At 37.5% G+C, this 15532-nt stretch overlaps 1 protein-coding gene across 1 annotated transcript in view; it reads left to right on the top strand.

Moving 5' to 3' along the window:
- SPATS1 (spermatogenesis associated serine rich 1) overlaps positions 1–15532 on the top strand; it is a 62416-nt gene that overhangs the window by 24574 nt on the left and 22310 nt on the right. Inside the window, exon 4 of the mRNA XM_053711155.1 lies at positions 4905–5069. Within this exon, the coding sequence (XP_053567130.1) occupies positions 4905–5069 (165 nt within the window). The remainder of the gene's footprint in view (positions 1–4904; positions 5070–15532) is intronic.

The raw sequence follows: 15532 nt of genomic DNA, 5'->3' as shown, positions 1-15532 counted from the left end.
TGGTTGTAGATGTGTTAGAGATTTTGGGGCTCAAAGTTAGAAAAAGTGTGTTTTTTTTCATTTTTTCCTAATATTTTATAATTTTTTTTTTATAGTAAATTATAAGATATGATGAAAATAATGGTATCTTTAGAAAGTCCATTTAATGGCGAGAAAAACGGTATATAATATGTGTGGGTACAGTAAATGAGTAAGAGGAAAATAACAGTTAAACACAATCGCAGAAATGCAAAAATAGCCTTGGTCCCAGATGGTCAACAAATTGAAAAGTGGCCTGGTCACTAAGGGGTTAAGTTTAAAAAATAAGAGGCAATTGTGCTTATCCCAGAATGTGATAGAATGGTATCAGGTATATTTTTCTGTTTTCTGGAATTTCTGCACCTAACTTCATCTCATGCAGCTTATCAGGTTTATTTCACTGGGGCACACGGGTACATTTTACCTGGCACATTTTACCATGGCATGTTTTTCTTGTGTTATTTCACTGGGACCCTATATGGTACATGTCTCTGCAACAGTTTCTCTGAGGGATATACACTTTACCTGGCATTTTCCTTGTAACATACTTTATCAGAGTTTTTCAACTCCAGTCCCCAAATGTCCTAATATGACTCAACAGCAAACACCATACTGTTTATATTCAGTGATTCATTTTATGCCATTTTGTGTTTTCTTTTCTCTTCTTTTTTATGTAGAAAATGCACTTTCAAATAAAACCCATTAGCTCAGAAGAAATCAACTACTGTATGTTTCAAATGTCTAAAATCAATTACACTTTGCAGAGTTATTTCAAACTGGAGAAAAAAAAAGAACCATTAAAAGTTAACTATTGTAAGAATGCTCCTTCATCTGTCTGTCTGCTTACTGCGCTAGCAGACAAACCGTAACATCCTGGTGCACCATCAAAGCAGCATGGGAAGGAAAAAGGTGGTCAGCAGCCTTCTCGTGGGCTGAAGTGGCTCATGCTAATTTTGAAGGGGAAAAAAGGTGTTCAAGGAGGTATAGACTTCAAATAGAAGACTTTCAAATGTATTTTATATTAACCCCTTTGCCGCTGAACCATTTTCACAACTTTGTGATAATGCTGTTTTTCGTTGTTTAGCTGCCATTCCATTTACACATAAATTTCAATATTTTTCTTTAAGGTACCCACACAATTTATACCTTGATTTTTTTTTCAGCAGACCAAGACTTTTTAGAAAATAATTTTTGTTTGCAGAAATATCATAAATGTAACAATTTATGCATATTCATATATATATATACAGTATATAATTAAACAAAATATTACCTACTTTACATTACCCAGTTCTCACATTTATTTTGATACCTAAATTTGTTTTATTAGTTCAGAAAAACAGTGATCTGTAAGCACTAATATGAACAACAAAACATAATGAGGTTAGCGGTTAGGTATTGTACAGTATATCTCATTTGCATACATTACCCAGAGGTCTGTGGTGCATTGGGAACTGTATACATAATACTTCTGGGGAAAAGCAAAAAAGCAAGCTGGGATTCTTGCATAGATGTGCTATTTGGATATACAATAATTTTTGTAGCTCTTAGTTTTATGAAAATAGATGAATTTAACCAAAACGTGAAAATTGAGAGATAGTGAAAATATTAATTTATAATAATAACTTCTATGTAAAATTACTGTTCTTCCTATATCTCTCTTGCATAATTGAAATCTTGGTACTATTCTCTCTCTTTTTTTGTCATTTAAAGAGACATGTCACCCAAATGCTGAATCACGTGAAAGTGATGCAGAATATCTTTGAAAAACTGTCTAGAAAATATCACATAAAGATTTCTTGGAATCTTGGTAAATCAATATTGAGTAACCATACAAGATGATTGTCTCAGGGCTTGCTAGGCAGGGCCGTCTTAAACACAGGGCAAAAGGGGCAGCTGCCCAGGGCCCCGTCTTTGTTGAGGGGCCCAAGAGTCCTAAAAAAAAAATATATATATTTTTTTTGGTTCATGCTATACTGCTGATGTCATGTGACATGAGGGACACACACAGTCAGTACTAATACTGTCACAGTCAAAAGTTCTCTGCTTATATTTATTTGTGAGAAACTGTGCCAGACCGTGCTGGTGTCATGTGACATGCCAAGCTAGTGCCATGTGCTGTTTTAGATGTGCACTGTGAAGCACTGAATGCTAAGCCCTAACTCAGTATCCAGACAATCCCACTGCATCGGAAAAGGTCCTGCTGGGGTTACCACTGTTACCAGGTAACTGCTCTGGTGGTGGGGATTGTTTCTGTGTAGGGCTGACTGTAGGCGTATGCAGCAGAAAGCTGGAGTGGCAGGCACGTGAGGATTTGAGCATCTGTGCAGCTGCACACACTGCTCTCTTTAGTCTTGAGGCTGTGTGACTCGTCTCACACTGTATCCATGCAGCCTTGGACAGACAGCATCCAGTCTGCTGGTCCCCTTAGCCCTGCTCTTTCTGCTGTGGCCCTAAGATCAACTAACTGAAGTTTGTTTGGGGAACAGTGCTTTGTAGAAAGGTGTCAGTGGTAAGAATAAGTGAGTGCACACACGCCCCTCCCCCATGCAGCATTGTCTAGTGCAGGGTGAGATGGAACTTGTTTCTAGCAAAGAAGTGAAATGTGCTGCTGTGGCTGATGTATACTGTCATGCTGATACTTCACACATTAAGGTAAGGTTTATTTTTATAGTTTTATTTTCTCTCTGTCTCAGATTTTACAGCTTCCCATAGTAGTTCTGCTGTTTCAGTCAGTGGGCGCCATGTACTAAGCATCGAAGTGACCGTCTGAATTTCCGCGTCAAAATTCGCTCGCAATCTGCATCTCGTATTTACCAATCTACGATCGAATAGAAAAAACACTATTTTTCATCAGCTATCGTAATTTTACGCAACTGATCGTTCCTAAGCCTTTTTCCACTTACTACATGTTCGATTGCACGTAAATTCACTTTAATCGGAAATTCTGAATGTTACAACTAATCCGCCCGCTCCAACTTTCACTGTAACTTTGCGTGATTTGCTTCGCGACCATTTAGGTAGCGAATACAATAGAAAACTATTGTACTACGATACGAAAACTACTATGGAGTATATTAGAAACTTGAAAATGTTTTGAGAAGTAATCAAATTACTAAATCAAGGGACAGTAAACCAAAAATTTTTCAATCATGATTCTGTTACAGAATACAATTTTATAAAACATTAACGTAAGAGACACATTTTTGGTGCAGACAATTAAACAATATAAATATTAATTTGGAGATTAATTTATAATTACCTTGAATATCGCTATCACAGTCATCGGTTATGCCCTCAATAACCTCCGTGCCAAGCCTCTGTAAAACTTTTCTTTCAAAGTCAGTCAAATCTGCGACATAAGGTTGTCCGCCTCCAGTACCTCGTGCATATTGCTTTTCTTTGGCAATTTTGGCTTTAGTTTGATGCTTTATATCGTTGAATCTTTTTTTGCAGGAGTCGATATCTTTTTTAGTTGGTCCTTGAGCACTCACAGCGTCCCTAATTTTTTCCCCAAATAAACTTCTTATGAGCACCATAAATATTGTCATAATATTCGAGTACTAGATCAACAAGTACAACATTCTGTTGATGAGAGAAATTAGGGTTGCGAGTCTTCTTAGAAGTAGCTAAATCTCCGGAGCAAGCCATCTTCTCAAAGTGAATACCGAAAAGTAAATAAACAATATTCTAAGATTTCTGGGAAAATGCACATTCTTATACATGTCAGCAACCAGACGTTGCCGCTTGTCTGACGATTATGACACCTAGATGATCACGTGGGTGAAGAACTAAACCAATTAGGTTGCAAACTGCTTCGTAACTTTGCTCTTTCGCGCCGAACAAAGCTTCAAAGTTATCAATAATCTGATTGTCTTCGAGACACAAAAGACGTGAAATTTTACGGCTTGGTTTTTAGTACATTCATGTAACGAAGTTCTATCCGCATGGTGCGAATGCTGGCGGGTTAATTCGATACGGTCTGTGCGAAAAATTTGACGCCTTAGTACATGGCGCCCAGTAAACTTATATTTGTCTGCACCGCCATGCTTCCTCCTCAGTCTTTACCTTGCTTTGCTCCTGTTGGCTGCCCTAAATCTCTTTAACCAGCTAACCTCACACCAGAATCACATTCAAAAGCATATTAAATTAATTCACAGTGGAGGAATTTATATATTTATTGACTTATTAGTACTGCTTAGTTCTAGTTTCACATATTGCAATTTGTTTTTTTAAATGATTAGCCCAGCAGTGGGTTATCCACTGCTGGGCTAATAATTTTAAAAAAAATTATACAATAAATTGATTTAGTTGTTTTTTGGGATGTTGGGGTGGAGGGCAAAATTGCATGGGTGGTGCCCCAAGAAAATGTTTGCCCAGGGTCCAGTCAATATTAAAGATGGCCCTGTTGCTAGGCAGTGTGCATCTGGCATGTGCCAGTTTAAGGAGGTTTACTACGAAATCTCACAATATTATACTCAAATATCACAAAATCACAGTAACGCAAAATGTACACTGATGAAGCTGATTGGCTGTTTTTTTTACCATGCATATGACAGTACGAAGAGTAGCTGGATCACAGAATACTTACTCTGGTGAGCTTAAGAAATTTTGAGACAAAATATTTTTGTTTACAACGAGAAATTCATGTGATATTTTCTAGTCAGATTTTTACAGTTATACTGCATCACTTTCAAAGGTTTTAGTATATGAGTATCATGTCTCTTTAAAGTGGAAAATTCATTAGCTTTTTCCAATATGAGGTATTTTATATCATTCATGGTTTAAATATAAAATATAAAGAAAACACATATATAATGTCTTCATGCCAAAGCAATTACCTCTTAGTCTCCATTGAATGATAACCCTGGCATTGTGTCTTATAGGAGTTTGCCAAGGTGAGGGTTCTGAGTGGAGTTTTTACCCAAATTTTGGCCTTCCCTTCACATATCACACTGGGAAGCGATGTGTCTTTGATGGCTTGCACTTACGAAACTGGACATCATTAGATGTAAAGACACTGCCCTCGTGTCTGGGAAGAAGGAAAAAAGGTAATTTAATTAATGGAGGCCATACAGCCATTTTACCGTGAATGATTTGTTATGTCCAATAATCCATATTTTGCTGATTCAAAAATGTAATAAAATATATAGATCTATTTCTGTTAACGATGAGATTGGATTTCTTTTGATTACCTAAAATTCATTAATCAGCGGATCATCAATTATTAAAAGTATGTAGATTATATTATTTTATCTTTTGCACTTATTTTAAAGAAAAACTTTTATTGATGAAAAAGTAGTAACAATGTTTTCTTAAACTTTTGTTTCAGACATTAGAGGAGAATCAGAATGCTGTAGAATAACTTATTAACTATTTTATCTACAAAATTCTTCATATACTTTAATGGTGATTTTCTGTTTAAACATGTAGGCCTAGATTTAGAGTTTGGCGTTAGCCGTCAAAACCAGCGTTAGAGGCTCCTAACGCTGGTTTTGGGCTACTGCCGGTATTTAGAGTCAGTCAGGAAAGGGTCTAACGCTCACTTTGCAGCCGCGACTTTTCCATACCGCAGATCCCTCTACGCCATTTGCGTATCCTATCTTTTCAATGGGATCTTTCTAACGCTGGTATTTAGAGTCGTGGCTGAAGTGAGCGTTAGAAATCTAACGACAAAACTCCAGCCGCAGAAAAAAGTCAGTAGTTAAGAGCTTTCTGGGCTAATGCCGGTTTATAAAGCTCTTAACTACTGTGGTCTAAAGTACACTAACACCCATAAACTACCTATGCACCCCTAAACCGAGGCCCCCCCCACATCGCCGCCACTCTATTAAAATTTTTAACCCCTAATCTGCCGACCGCAAACCGCAGCAACCTACATTATCCCTATGTACCCCTAATCTGCTGCCCCTAACACCGCCGACCCCTATATTATATTTATTAACCCCTAATCTGCCCCCCACAATGTCGCCGCCAGCTACCTACAATAATTAACCCCTAATCTGCTGACCGCACAGCGCCGCTACTATAATAAAGTTATTAACCCCTAATCTGCCTGACTCCCGCCTCACTAACCCTATAAGAAATAGTATTAACCCCTAATCTGCCCTCCCTAACATCGCCGACACCTAACTTCAATTATTAACCCCTAATCTGCCGACCGGATCTCGCCGCTACTCTAATAAATGGATTAACCCCTAAAGCTAAGTGTAACACTAACACCCCCCTAAGTTAAATATAATTTAAATCTAACGAAATAAATTAACTCTTATTAAATAAATTATTCCTATTTAAAGCTAAATACTTACCTGTAAAATAAACCCTAATATAGCTACAAGATAACTAATAATTATATTGTAGCTATTTTAGGATTAATATTTATTTTACAGGCAACTTTGTATTTATTTTAACCAGGTACAATAGCTATTAAATAGTTAAGAACTATTTAATAGCTAAAATAGTTAAAATAATTACAAAATTACCTGTAAAATAAATCCTAACCTAAGTTACAATTAAACCTAACACTACACTATCAATAAATTAATTAAATACAATACCTACAATTATCTACAATTAAACCTAACACTACACTATCAATAAATTAATTAAATACAATACCTACAAATAACTACAATTAAATAAACTAACTAAAGTACAAAAAATAAAAAAGAACTAAGTTACAAAAAAATAAAAAAATATTTACAAACATTAGAAAAATATTACAACAATTTTAAACTAATTACACCTACTCTAAGCCCCCTAATAAAATAACAAAGACCCCCAAAATAAAAAAATGCCCTACCCTATTCTAAATTAAAAAAGTTCAATGCCATGCCAGGTTCACCGATCCGTCCTCCGAAGTCTTCATCCAAGCCCAAGCGGGGGCTGGCGATCCATAATCCGGCTGAAGTCTTCTATCAAGCGGCGGCTGAAGAGGTCCAGAAGAGGCTCCAAAGTCTTCATCCTATCCGGGAAGAAGAGGAGATCCGGACCGGCAACCATCTTGATCCAAGCGGCATCTTCTATCTTCATCCGATGACGAACGGCTACATCTTGAAGACCTCCGACGCGGATCCATCCTCTTCTTCCGACGTCCAAATGAAGAATGAAGGTTCCTTTAAGGGACGTCATCCAAGATGGCGTCCCTCGAATTCCGATTGGCTGATAGGATTCTATCAGCCAATCGGAATTAAGGTAGGAAAATTCTGATTGTCTGATGGAATCAGCCAATCAGATTCAAGTTCAATCCGATTGGCTGATTGGATCAGCCAATCAGATTGAGCTCGCATTCTATTGGCTGATCGGAATAACCAATAGAATGCGATCTCAATCTGATTGGCTGATACAATCAGCCAATCGGAATGAACTTGAATCTGATTGGCTGATTCCATCAGCCAATCAGAATTTTCCTACCTTAATTCCGATTGGCTGATAGAATCCTATCAGCCAATCAGAATTCGAGGGACGCCATCTTGGATGACGTCCCTTAAAGGAACCTTCATTCTTCATTTGGACGTCGGAAGAAGAGGATGGATCCGCGTTGGAGGTCTTCAAGATGGAGCTGTTCATCATCGGATGAAGATAGAAGATGCCGCTTGGATCAAGATGGTTGCCGGTCCGGATCTCCTCTTCTTCTCGGATAGGATGAAGACTTTGGAGCCTCTTCTGGACCTCTTCAGCCGCCGCTTGATAGAAGACTTCAGCCGGATTATGGATCGCCAGCCCCCGCTTGGTCTTGGATGAAGACTTCAGAGGCTTGGATGAAGACTTCGGAGGACGGATCGGTGAACCTGGCATGGTGAAGATAAGGTAGGAAGATCTTCAGGGGCTTAGTGTTAGGTTTATTTAAGGGGGGTTTGGGTTAGATTAGGGGTATGTGGGTGGTGGGTTGTAATGTTGGGGGGGTATTGTATGTTTTTTTTTATAGGCAAAAGAGCAGTTTTCTTTGGGGCATGCCCCGCAAATGGCCCTTTTCAGGGCTGTTAAGGTAAAAGAGCTTTGAACTTTTTTAATTTAGAATAGGGTAGGGCATTTTTTTATTTTGGGTGTCTTTGTTATTTTATTAGGGGGCTTAGAGTAGGTGTAATTAGTTTAAAATTGTTGTAATATTTTTCTAATGTTTGTAAATATTTTTTTATTTTTTGTAACTTAGTTCTTTTTTATTTTTTGTACTTTAGTTAGTTTATTTAATTGTAGTTATTTGTAGGTATTGTATTTAATTAATTTATTGATAGTGTAGTGTTAGGTTTAATTGTAACTTAGGTTAGGATTTATTTTACAGGTAATTTTGTAATTATTTTAACTATTTTAGCTATTAAATAGTTATTAACTATTTAATAGCTATTGTACCTGGTTAAAATAAATACAAAGTTGCCTGTAAAATAAATATTAATCCTAAAATAGCTACAATATAATTATAATTTATATTGTAGCTATATTAGGGTTTATTTTACAGGTAAGTATTTAGCTTTAAATAGGAATAATTTATTTAATAAGAGTTAATTTATTTTGTTAGATTTAAATTATATTTAACTTAGGGGGGTGTTAGTGTTAGGGTTAGACTTAGCTTTAGGGGTTAATCCATTTATTATAGTAGCGGCGAGATCCGGTCGGCAGATTAGGGGTTAATAATTGAAGTTAGGTGTCGGCGATGTTAGGGAGGGCAGATTAGGGGTTAATACTATTTCTTATAGGGTTAGTGAGGCGGGAGTGAGGCGGATTAGGGGTTAATAACTTTATTATAGTAGAGGCGCTGTGCGGTCAGCAGATTAGGGGTTAATTATTGTAGGTAGCTGGTGGCGACGTTGTGGGGGGGCAGATTAGGGGTTAATAAATAAAATATAGGGGTCGGCGGTGTTAGGGGCAGCAGATTAGGGGTACATAGGGATAACGTAGGTTGCGGCGGTGTACGGAGCGGCAGATTAGGGGTTAATAATAAAATGCAGGGGTCAGCGATAGCGGCGGTGGCAGAATAGGGGTTAATAAGTGTAAGGTTAGGGGTGTTTAGACTCGGGGTTCATGTTAGGGTGTTAGGTGCAGACGTAGGAAGTGTTTCCCCATAGGAAACAATGGGGCCGCGTTAGGAGCTGAACGCTGCTTTTTTGCAGGTGTTAGGTTTTTTTTCAGCTCAAACTGCCCCATTGTTTCCTATGGGGGAATTGTGCACAAGCACGTTTTTGAAGCTGGCCGCGTCCGTAAGCACCGCTGGTATCGAGAGTTGCAGTTGCGGTAAATATGCTATACGCTCCTTTTTTGGAGCCTAACGCAGCCCTTCTGTGAACTCTAAATACCAGCGGTATTTAAAAGGTGCGGGGAAAAAAAAGCATGCGTAGCTAATGCACCCCTTTGGCCGCAAAACTCTAAATCTAGGCGGTAGTTTTCCTTAAAGGGACACTTAAGTCAAAATAAACTTTTATGATTCAGAAAGAGCAGCAGTTTTAAGACACTTTCCAATTTACTTATATCATCAAATTTTGCAGTCTTTTTATGCACACTTTCTGGGGAACAAGCTCCTACTGAGCATGTGTACAAGCTCACAGTGTATACGTATACTAGTCTGTGATTGGCTGATGTCTGCCACATGATTCAGGGGGCCGGAAAATGGGAGATGAAATACATTTGTCCACACGACATTTGATAAATCTACCCCATTGTCTTTTTATTATGCACTTGTTAATCTTGCAATTCTACTGCATTAAGCGGTCCTTGAGAGACATTGTACAATAGATTTTTCTTTGCATAAATGTTTTGTATATGATCCACTTATATATCCCATTTTAGAGTGTTTTTGTAAAAATATATAGTTTTGCTTATTTTTAAATAAGATTGTGCTGATTTTCAGACTCCTAACCAAGCCCCAAAGTTTTAGATGTATACTGATGTCTACAGATTCCTGTTTGTGTAATCTGTCTTTAAAGGGGTGATTATTGGATGCAATTGGGTTGTAGGGTGCATATATAACCACAATCTGGAACTTTTATTAATGCAATCGAATATAATATAATTCTAATATAAATTAAAGGGGGAAGGAATATCCCAGTAATCCCCTTTGATAAAAATGGGGTGCATGCATTATACTGAGTCAACGTAAAATAGGGCTGGTCTACAATTTTTCCAGGGCTGCTTTTTATTCCCAGACCGGCCCTGATGGAGGGTAGGGGGGAGTGACTGCTCTTCTTGCTTTGCCAGCCCCTTCCACTGGTTGTTCCAGCCTAACCTCATCAACAGAGCTAAACTGGGAGCTTCTAAGTAAGTTTTTTAAAGGTTTTATACTGGATTTGTATATCAGTATCTGTGCATATTCTTCTTTATAGTAATGTCTATTACATGCAGTCATATGAAAATTGGTTTATATAGTCCCTTTGTGAATATTTTTGTTCCCAGTTATTTAAAAGGACATTAGTAGAGTGTAGAGGTCAACCTTCTTCCTGCATCCTACACACTTTTAGTTGCATGTTAGTCTAGGGCAAAACATTTTGAGAGTATGTGCCCAAATTTGTGATAATAAAGAAAATTAATGAGGGCACACAATGCCTTAATTAAATAGACATTGAAAAACGTTATTTTATAGTGAGACAGCAGCTGTCAAAGACAAATTTGAGTATTTTTTGAGGGACCTCGCAGTACTGACAAGATTTCTTAGATCAACTCGCTTGAGGTGAGAGCTTTAGATCATCGTGCCCAGAGAGAGAAATACGATAATGGGTTAGCTTTCCCTTTAAGTTCAGCCAATTACTGGCCACTTTATTAGGTACACCTGTTCAGTTGCTTGGTAACACAAATTGCTAATCAGCCAATCACATGGCAGCAACTCAATGCATTTAGGCATCTAGACGTGGTGAAGACGATTTGTTGAAGTTCAAAGTTCAAACTCAAATAACCTCTCGTTACAACCAAGGTATGCAGAATACCATCTCTGAGTGCACAACACATTGAACCTTGAAGAAGATGGGCTATAGCAGCAGAAGACCACACAGGGCACCACTTCTGTCAGCTAAGAACATGAAACTGAGGCTACAATTCGCACAGGCTCAACAAAATTGGACAATAGAAGATTGGAAAAATGTTGCCTGGTCTGATGAGTCTCGATTTCAGCTGCGACATTCAGATGGTAGGGTCAGAATTTGGAGTAAACAACATGAAAGCATGGATCCATCCTGCCTTGTATCAATGGTTCAGGCTGGTGGTGGTGTAATAGTGTGGGGGATATTTTCTTGGCACACTTTGGGCCCCTTAGTATCAATTGAGCATTGTTAAAATGCCACGGCCTACCTGAGTATTGTTTCTGACCATGTCCATCCCTTTATGACTACAGTATACCCATCTTCTCAATCCAATAGAGCACCTTTGGGATGTGGTGGAATGGGAGATTCGCATCATGGATGTGCAGCCGACAAATCTGCAGCAACTGCTTGATGCTATCATGTCAATATGGACTAAAATCTCTGAGGAATGTTTCCAACACCTTGTTAAATCTATGCCACAAATAATTAAGGCAGTTCTGAAGGCAAAAGGGGTCCAACCTGGTACTAGCAAGGTGTACCTATTAAAGTGGAAGGTGAGTATATATATATATATAAAATCAAAAGTCACAAAGACAATGCAGCACTCACCGTTTTTTTCAGCATTTAAAATTCAGCTTTATTTAACAAACGTTAAAATTCCATAGCCCAAATATTTTGGTTTCTGTCTGGCACCTTTCTCAATGGGTTAACATCCAACAAATTACGGCATAACAAACATACCCACCACACCCCTATTTATACCCCATCATTAACAGTTCCTGTTTGCTGCAGCCAATCCGGATACCCGTACGCATCACACGTAGTATGTTTAACTTCAGCAAAGCACCTATTTAATCGTGTTCAATCACGTGACAATGATGTCACCACTCTCTACTTACAGTGTACATGGCACCCGCTCTGTCTGATCGCCTGCAGCAAACCAGCTGATCCCTTAAGTTAAAGAGACAGCCCACCCTTAAAAACACACTGCTATATATAAACACAGGTGCTAAAGCTTACTGACAACTTCAAATCTCACAGAGTATGGTATAGACTCATGTCAGTGCCACAGACTCAGGGCAACAAAGCGTTATGGCCCTTAGGCCATAATCCAGATTCAACTAAGCTAGCTCAGTTAATTCAAAAAAATAAACTGAGATCCAGCATTGTATTGAGTCCTTTTGGGGCTACTGTGTCCAATCGATAAATCCATTGGGTCTCAGTTTGGAGCAGCCGCTTGTGTCTATCTCCTCCTCTTTTTAATGGAGGTATATAGTCTATCAACATTACAGGCATAAACGTATACAGTCACAACATTTATGGCAACCTAATTTTCTTCCATCCAACCAGGATGTCTTCTGGTAGCATCTTGTTGGATCATTGTGGACCAACATGTCCTTCAAATTTGGAGCTTTTCTAGGGCAGACATATATAAAAAGTTACACTATACCCCTATTCATAATATTTGAATATAAAACAACCGGAATAACCACTAGATCAAAGAGATTTATTCACTCATTTATTAGCTCCTAATACTGTGTGGGCTTGCATAGCGTTGCATACTAACAACCAGTGATATACACTCCGCCTGTTTGTTGCAATTTATTGTGCAATAATCTTACAATAATGTATATGACACATAGATAATATAGATATTCGAGTGACTGAGGTCTTAGTTCCATAACTGCAACTACAAATGTAACACAAACCTAACCAGAATTATCACTTACGCGGTGATTATTTTCCTGCAGGCATCCATAGTATTATTAACATTGTCAGAACTATATAGGACTAATTTATGTATTCATCAGCTTCTAATTATATTGGAAACTTTGTATAACATAATATACCAACAGGTGCACAAGGGCAATAGCGCATTAATAAAAGGTTGATGCATATATTTACCAGCCTCCAATTGCTGCAGACTTTCTCAACATTATATACTTATCCTATGTGAATAATACCAATCTGCCTATCGTAATTCACTTTGTAGCAACTGTTAATATTGTTAAACAACCATATTTATCTTTTTAATCCTTTATTAGGTCAGGCCTATCTTACTGGCATAATTCAGGAATTCAATATTTATCCTTTAATGATAGTTATTTCTACTTGAATCTATACACCCTACAGATTGATATTATTAACTATTATTAAATGGTATTAGCTATCTATGCCAGTGTATAGTTATTAAACATCCGGTATAGAGAATCCTAGTGGTTACTGGCACCCCTCAACATCCTGATATTTCAACTTTGATTGGCCCAGTGTTGATTATCATTCCACCCTGAGTATATGAGTTTACATACACCATCCAATACACTACTTGGTAATCCGCTATAGGTATCAGTGATGCAGAAATAACATCTTGATAACGCATCTTAGAATCCTATTTATATTTTAAACTTCACACATCTGTTTTAATTTAAGCAATAAAAGCTATGTTTTAATTATAGACTAAGTTTTCTACCCCTTGCACAATGATGTATTTAACTTAAGGGGAGACAGAAGTGCTATATATGTGCATACGTTTCGTTCAAATTTCTTTGCCTTAACTCTGTAAATTTTGTATATGCACGAGCACTCTAGCCTGAATGTACACTATAATACAAACTATATAGGGCATCCCCATATTATCTTTGTAGTGCTATTGCAACCTGCTGGTTGTACATAGTCATGTGGCTTTGCTGAAGTTCAACATACTACGCGTGATGCGTACGGGTATCCGGATTGGCTGCAGCAAAAAGGAACTGTTAATGATGGGGTATAAATAGGGGTGTGGTTAGTATGTTTCTTATGCCGTAATTTGTTGGATATTAACCCATCGAGAAAGGTGTCAGACAGACACCGAAACATTTGAGCTATGGAATTTTAACATTTTTTAAATAAAGCTGAATTTTACATGCTGAAAAAAATGATGAGTGCTGCATTGTCTTCGTGACTCTTGATTCTGAATACATTTTTGCATATGCACCCCGGTGGATGTTAAATAAGGAAGTGAGTGCTCTTGATCTGGATCTTCACTGTTATATATATGTATATAAATGCGTATATATGTATATAAATGCATACTGCATAGTATTTATCAGCAATTTAAGGGACATGAAACACTTCGAGATTTTAATATAAAATATTTAATCATGCATAGTAAAATACTTTGCACTATAATTTTTTATGTCCTCTTGATCTTTAAAGGAACATGAAACCCACATTTTTTCTTTCATGATTTAGAAAGAGTATGCAATTTTATAGGAGATAGAAAGGAACAGGTGCACAGCCCGACTCAACTGTATTAAAACAAATACATTTAATGGCCCCTATAATGAGTATCTACTCACAAGATAAAAAAGATACATATGCACATATAGTAAAAAGCTGTCTCAGTCTCCGTTCCACTTTGAAGTTACAGTCTTGCGGGGATAGAATGCGAGTGGGTAAAGTCTCTGTCCACTTCTATTGCCCCCTTATTTAGTCAGTGATTGCACGGTGGTCCATCCGTTCAGGAGAGAGTCAGTACGTTAATATTAAAATAGGTAAAAAACATACCACAGAACAATCCCTCTGTGTCTGCTTTCATGCACAATATTGTACAATACTGAAAGTACGGAGGCCTCCTATGGACAAAAAGTCTCTACGCGTCTCGTTTCACACCAGCAAAACTTTTTCAAGAGTATTAGTCCTTCTCAATTGTTAGGCTTATATATGCACAGCCTGTCAGTGCGCTCCTCCCATGAACTATAAACTATGAACCAACTTATTTTCGGTATGATGGACATGTATCTTGTCCTACTTTTACATTTGTATTTTAGGATATAGTTCGAGGTAGAGTTTAAACAACTTTCTAATTTACTTCTATTATCTACTTTGCTTCATTATCTTAATATTCTTAGCTGAAAAGCATATCTAGATAGGTTCAGTAGCTGCTGATTTGTGGCTGCACATAAATGCTTCGTGTAATTGGCTCACCAATGTGCATTGATAGTTCTTCAACATAGGATATCTAAAGAATGAAGCAAAATTAGATAATAGAAGTAAATTCGGATGTTTAAAATTGTATTCTATACCCGAATCATGAAAGAAACATTTTGGGTTTAGCTTCGCTTTAAGTATATATATATTATAGTATATTGAGGGTTTTCCCAATCCTGCAAACTGGAAATGCACACTGTAGATTTCACAAGCTTTACGCTTCAGCATACCTGTCCCTAATTGGCCTTAGCAGAGATCCGAAACCACAAAAAATAGAATTTATGGTAACATGACAGGGGAAAGCTGTGTCTACTCCAGCAACTGGTCCTAATTGGCTCAAATAAGGCAATTGCAGGGTGAAATTTGGCTATTGAAAAACATTTGCAGCAAACATAGTGTTAACTCATTCAGAAAAAAATAGCACTTACCTAGTTTGTTATTGTAAGAAAGCACAAAAATCTTGTAATTACTTTCTGCTAGATTACGAGTTTTGTCGGTAAAGACTTGCGGTTCTAACAAACCTTTTTTTTCCAGCGCTCACT

The sequence above is a fragment of the Bombina bombina genome, chromosome 4 (assembly GCF_027579735.1).
Source record: "Bombina bombina isolate aBomBom1 chromosome 4, aBomBom1.pri, whole genome shotgun sequence".
In the NCBI taxonomy this organism is placed as follows: Eukaryota; Metazoa; Chordata; class Amphibia; order Anura; family Bombinatoridae; genus Bombina; species Bombina bombina.
This window is presented reverse-complemented; position numbering and strand designations above follow the sequence as displayed.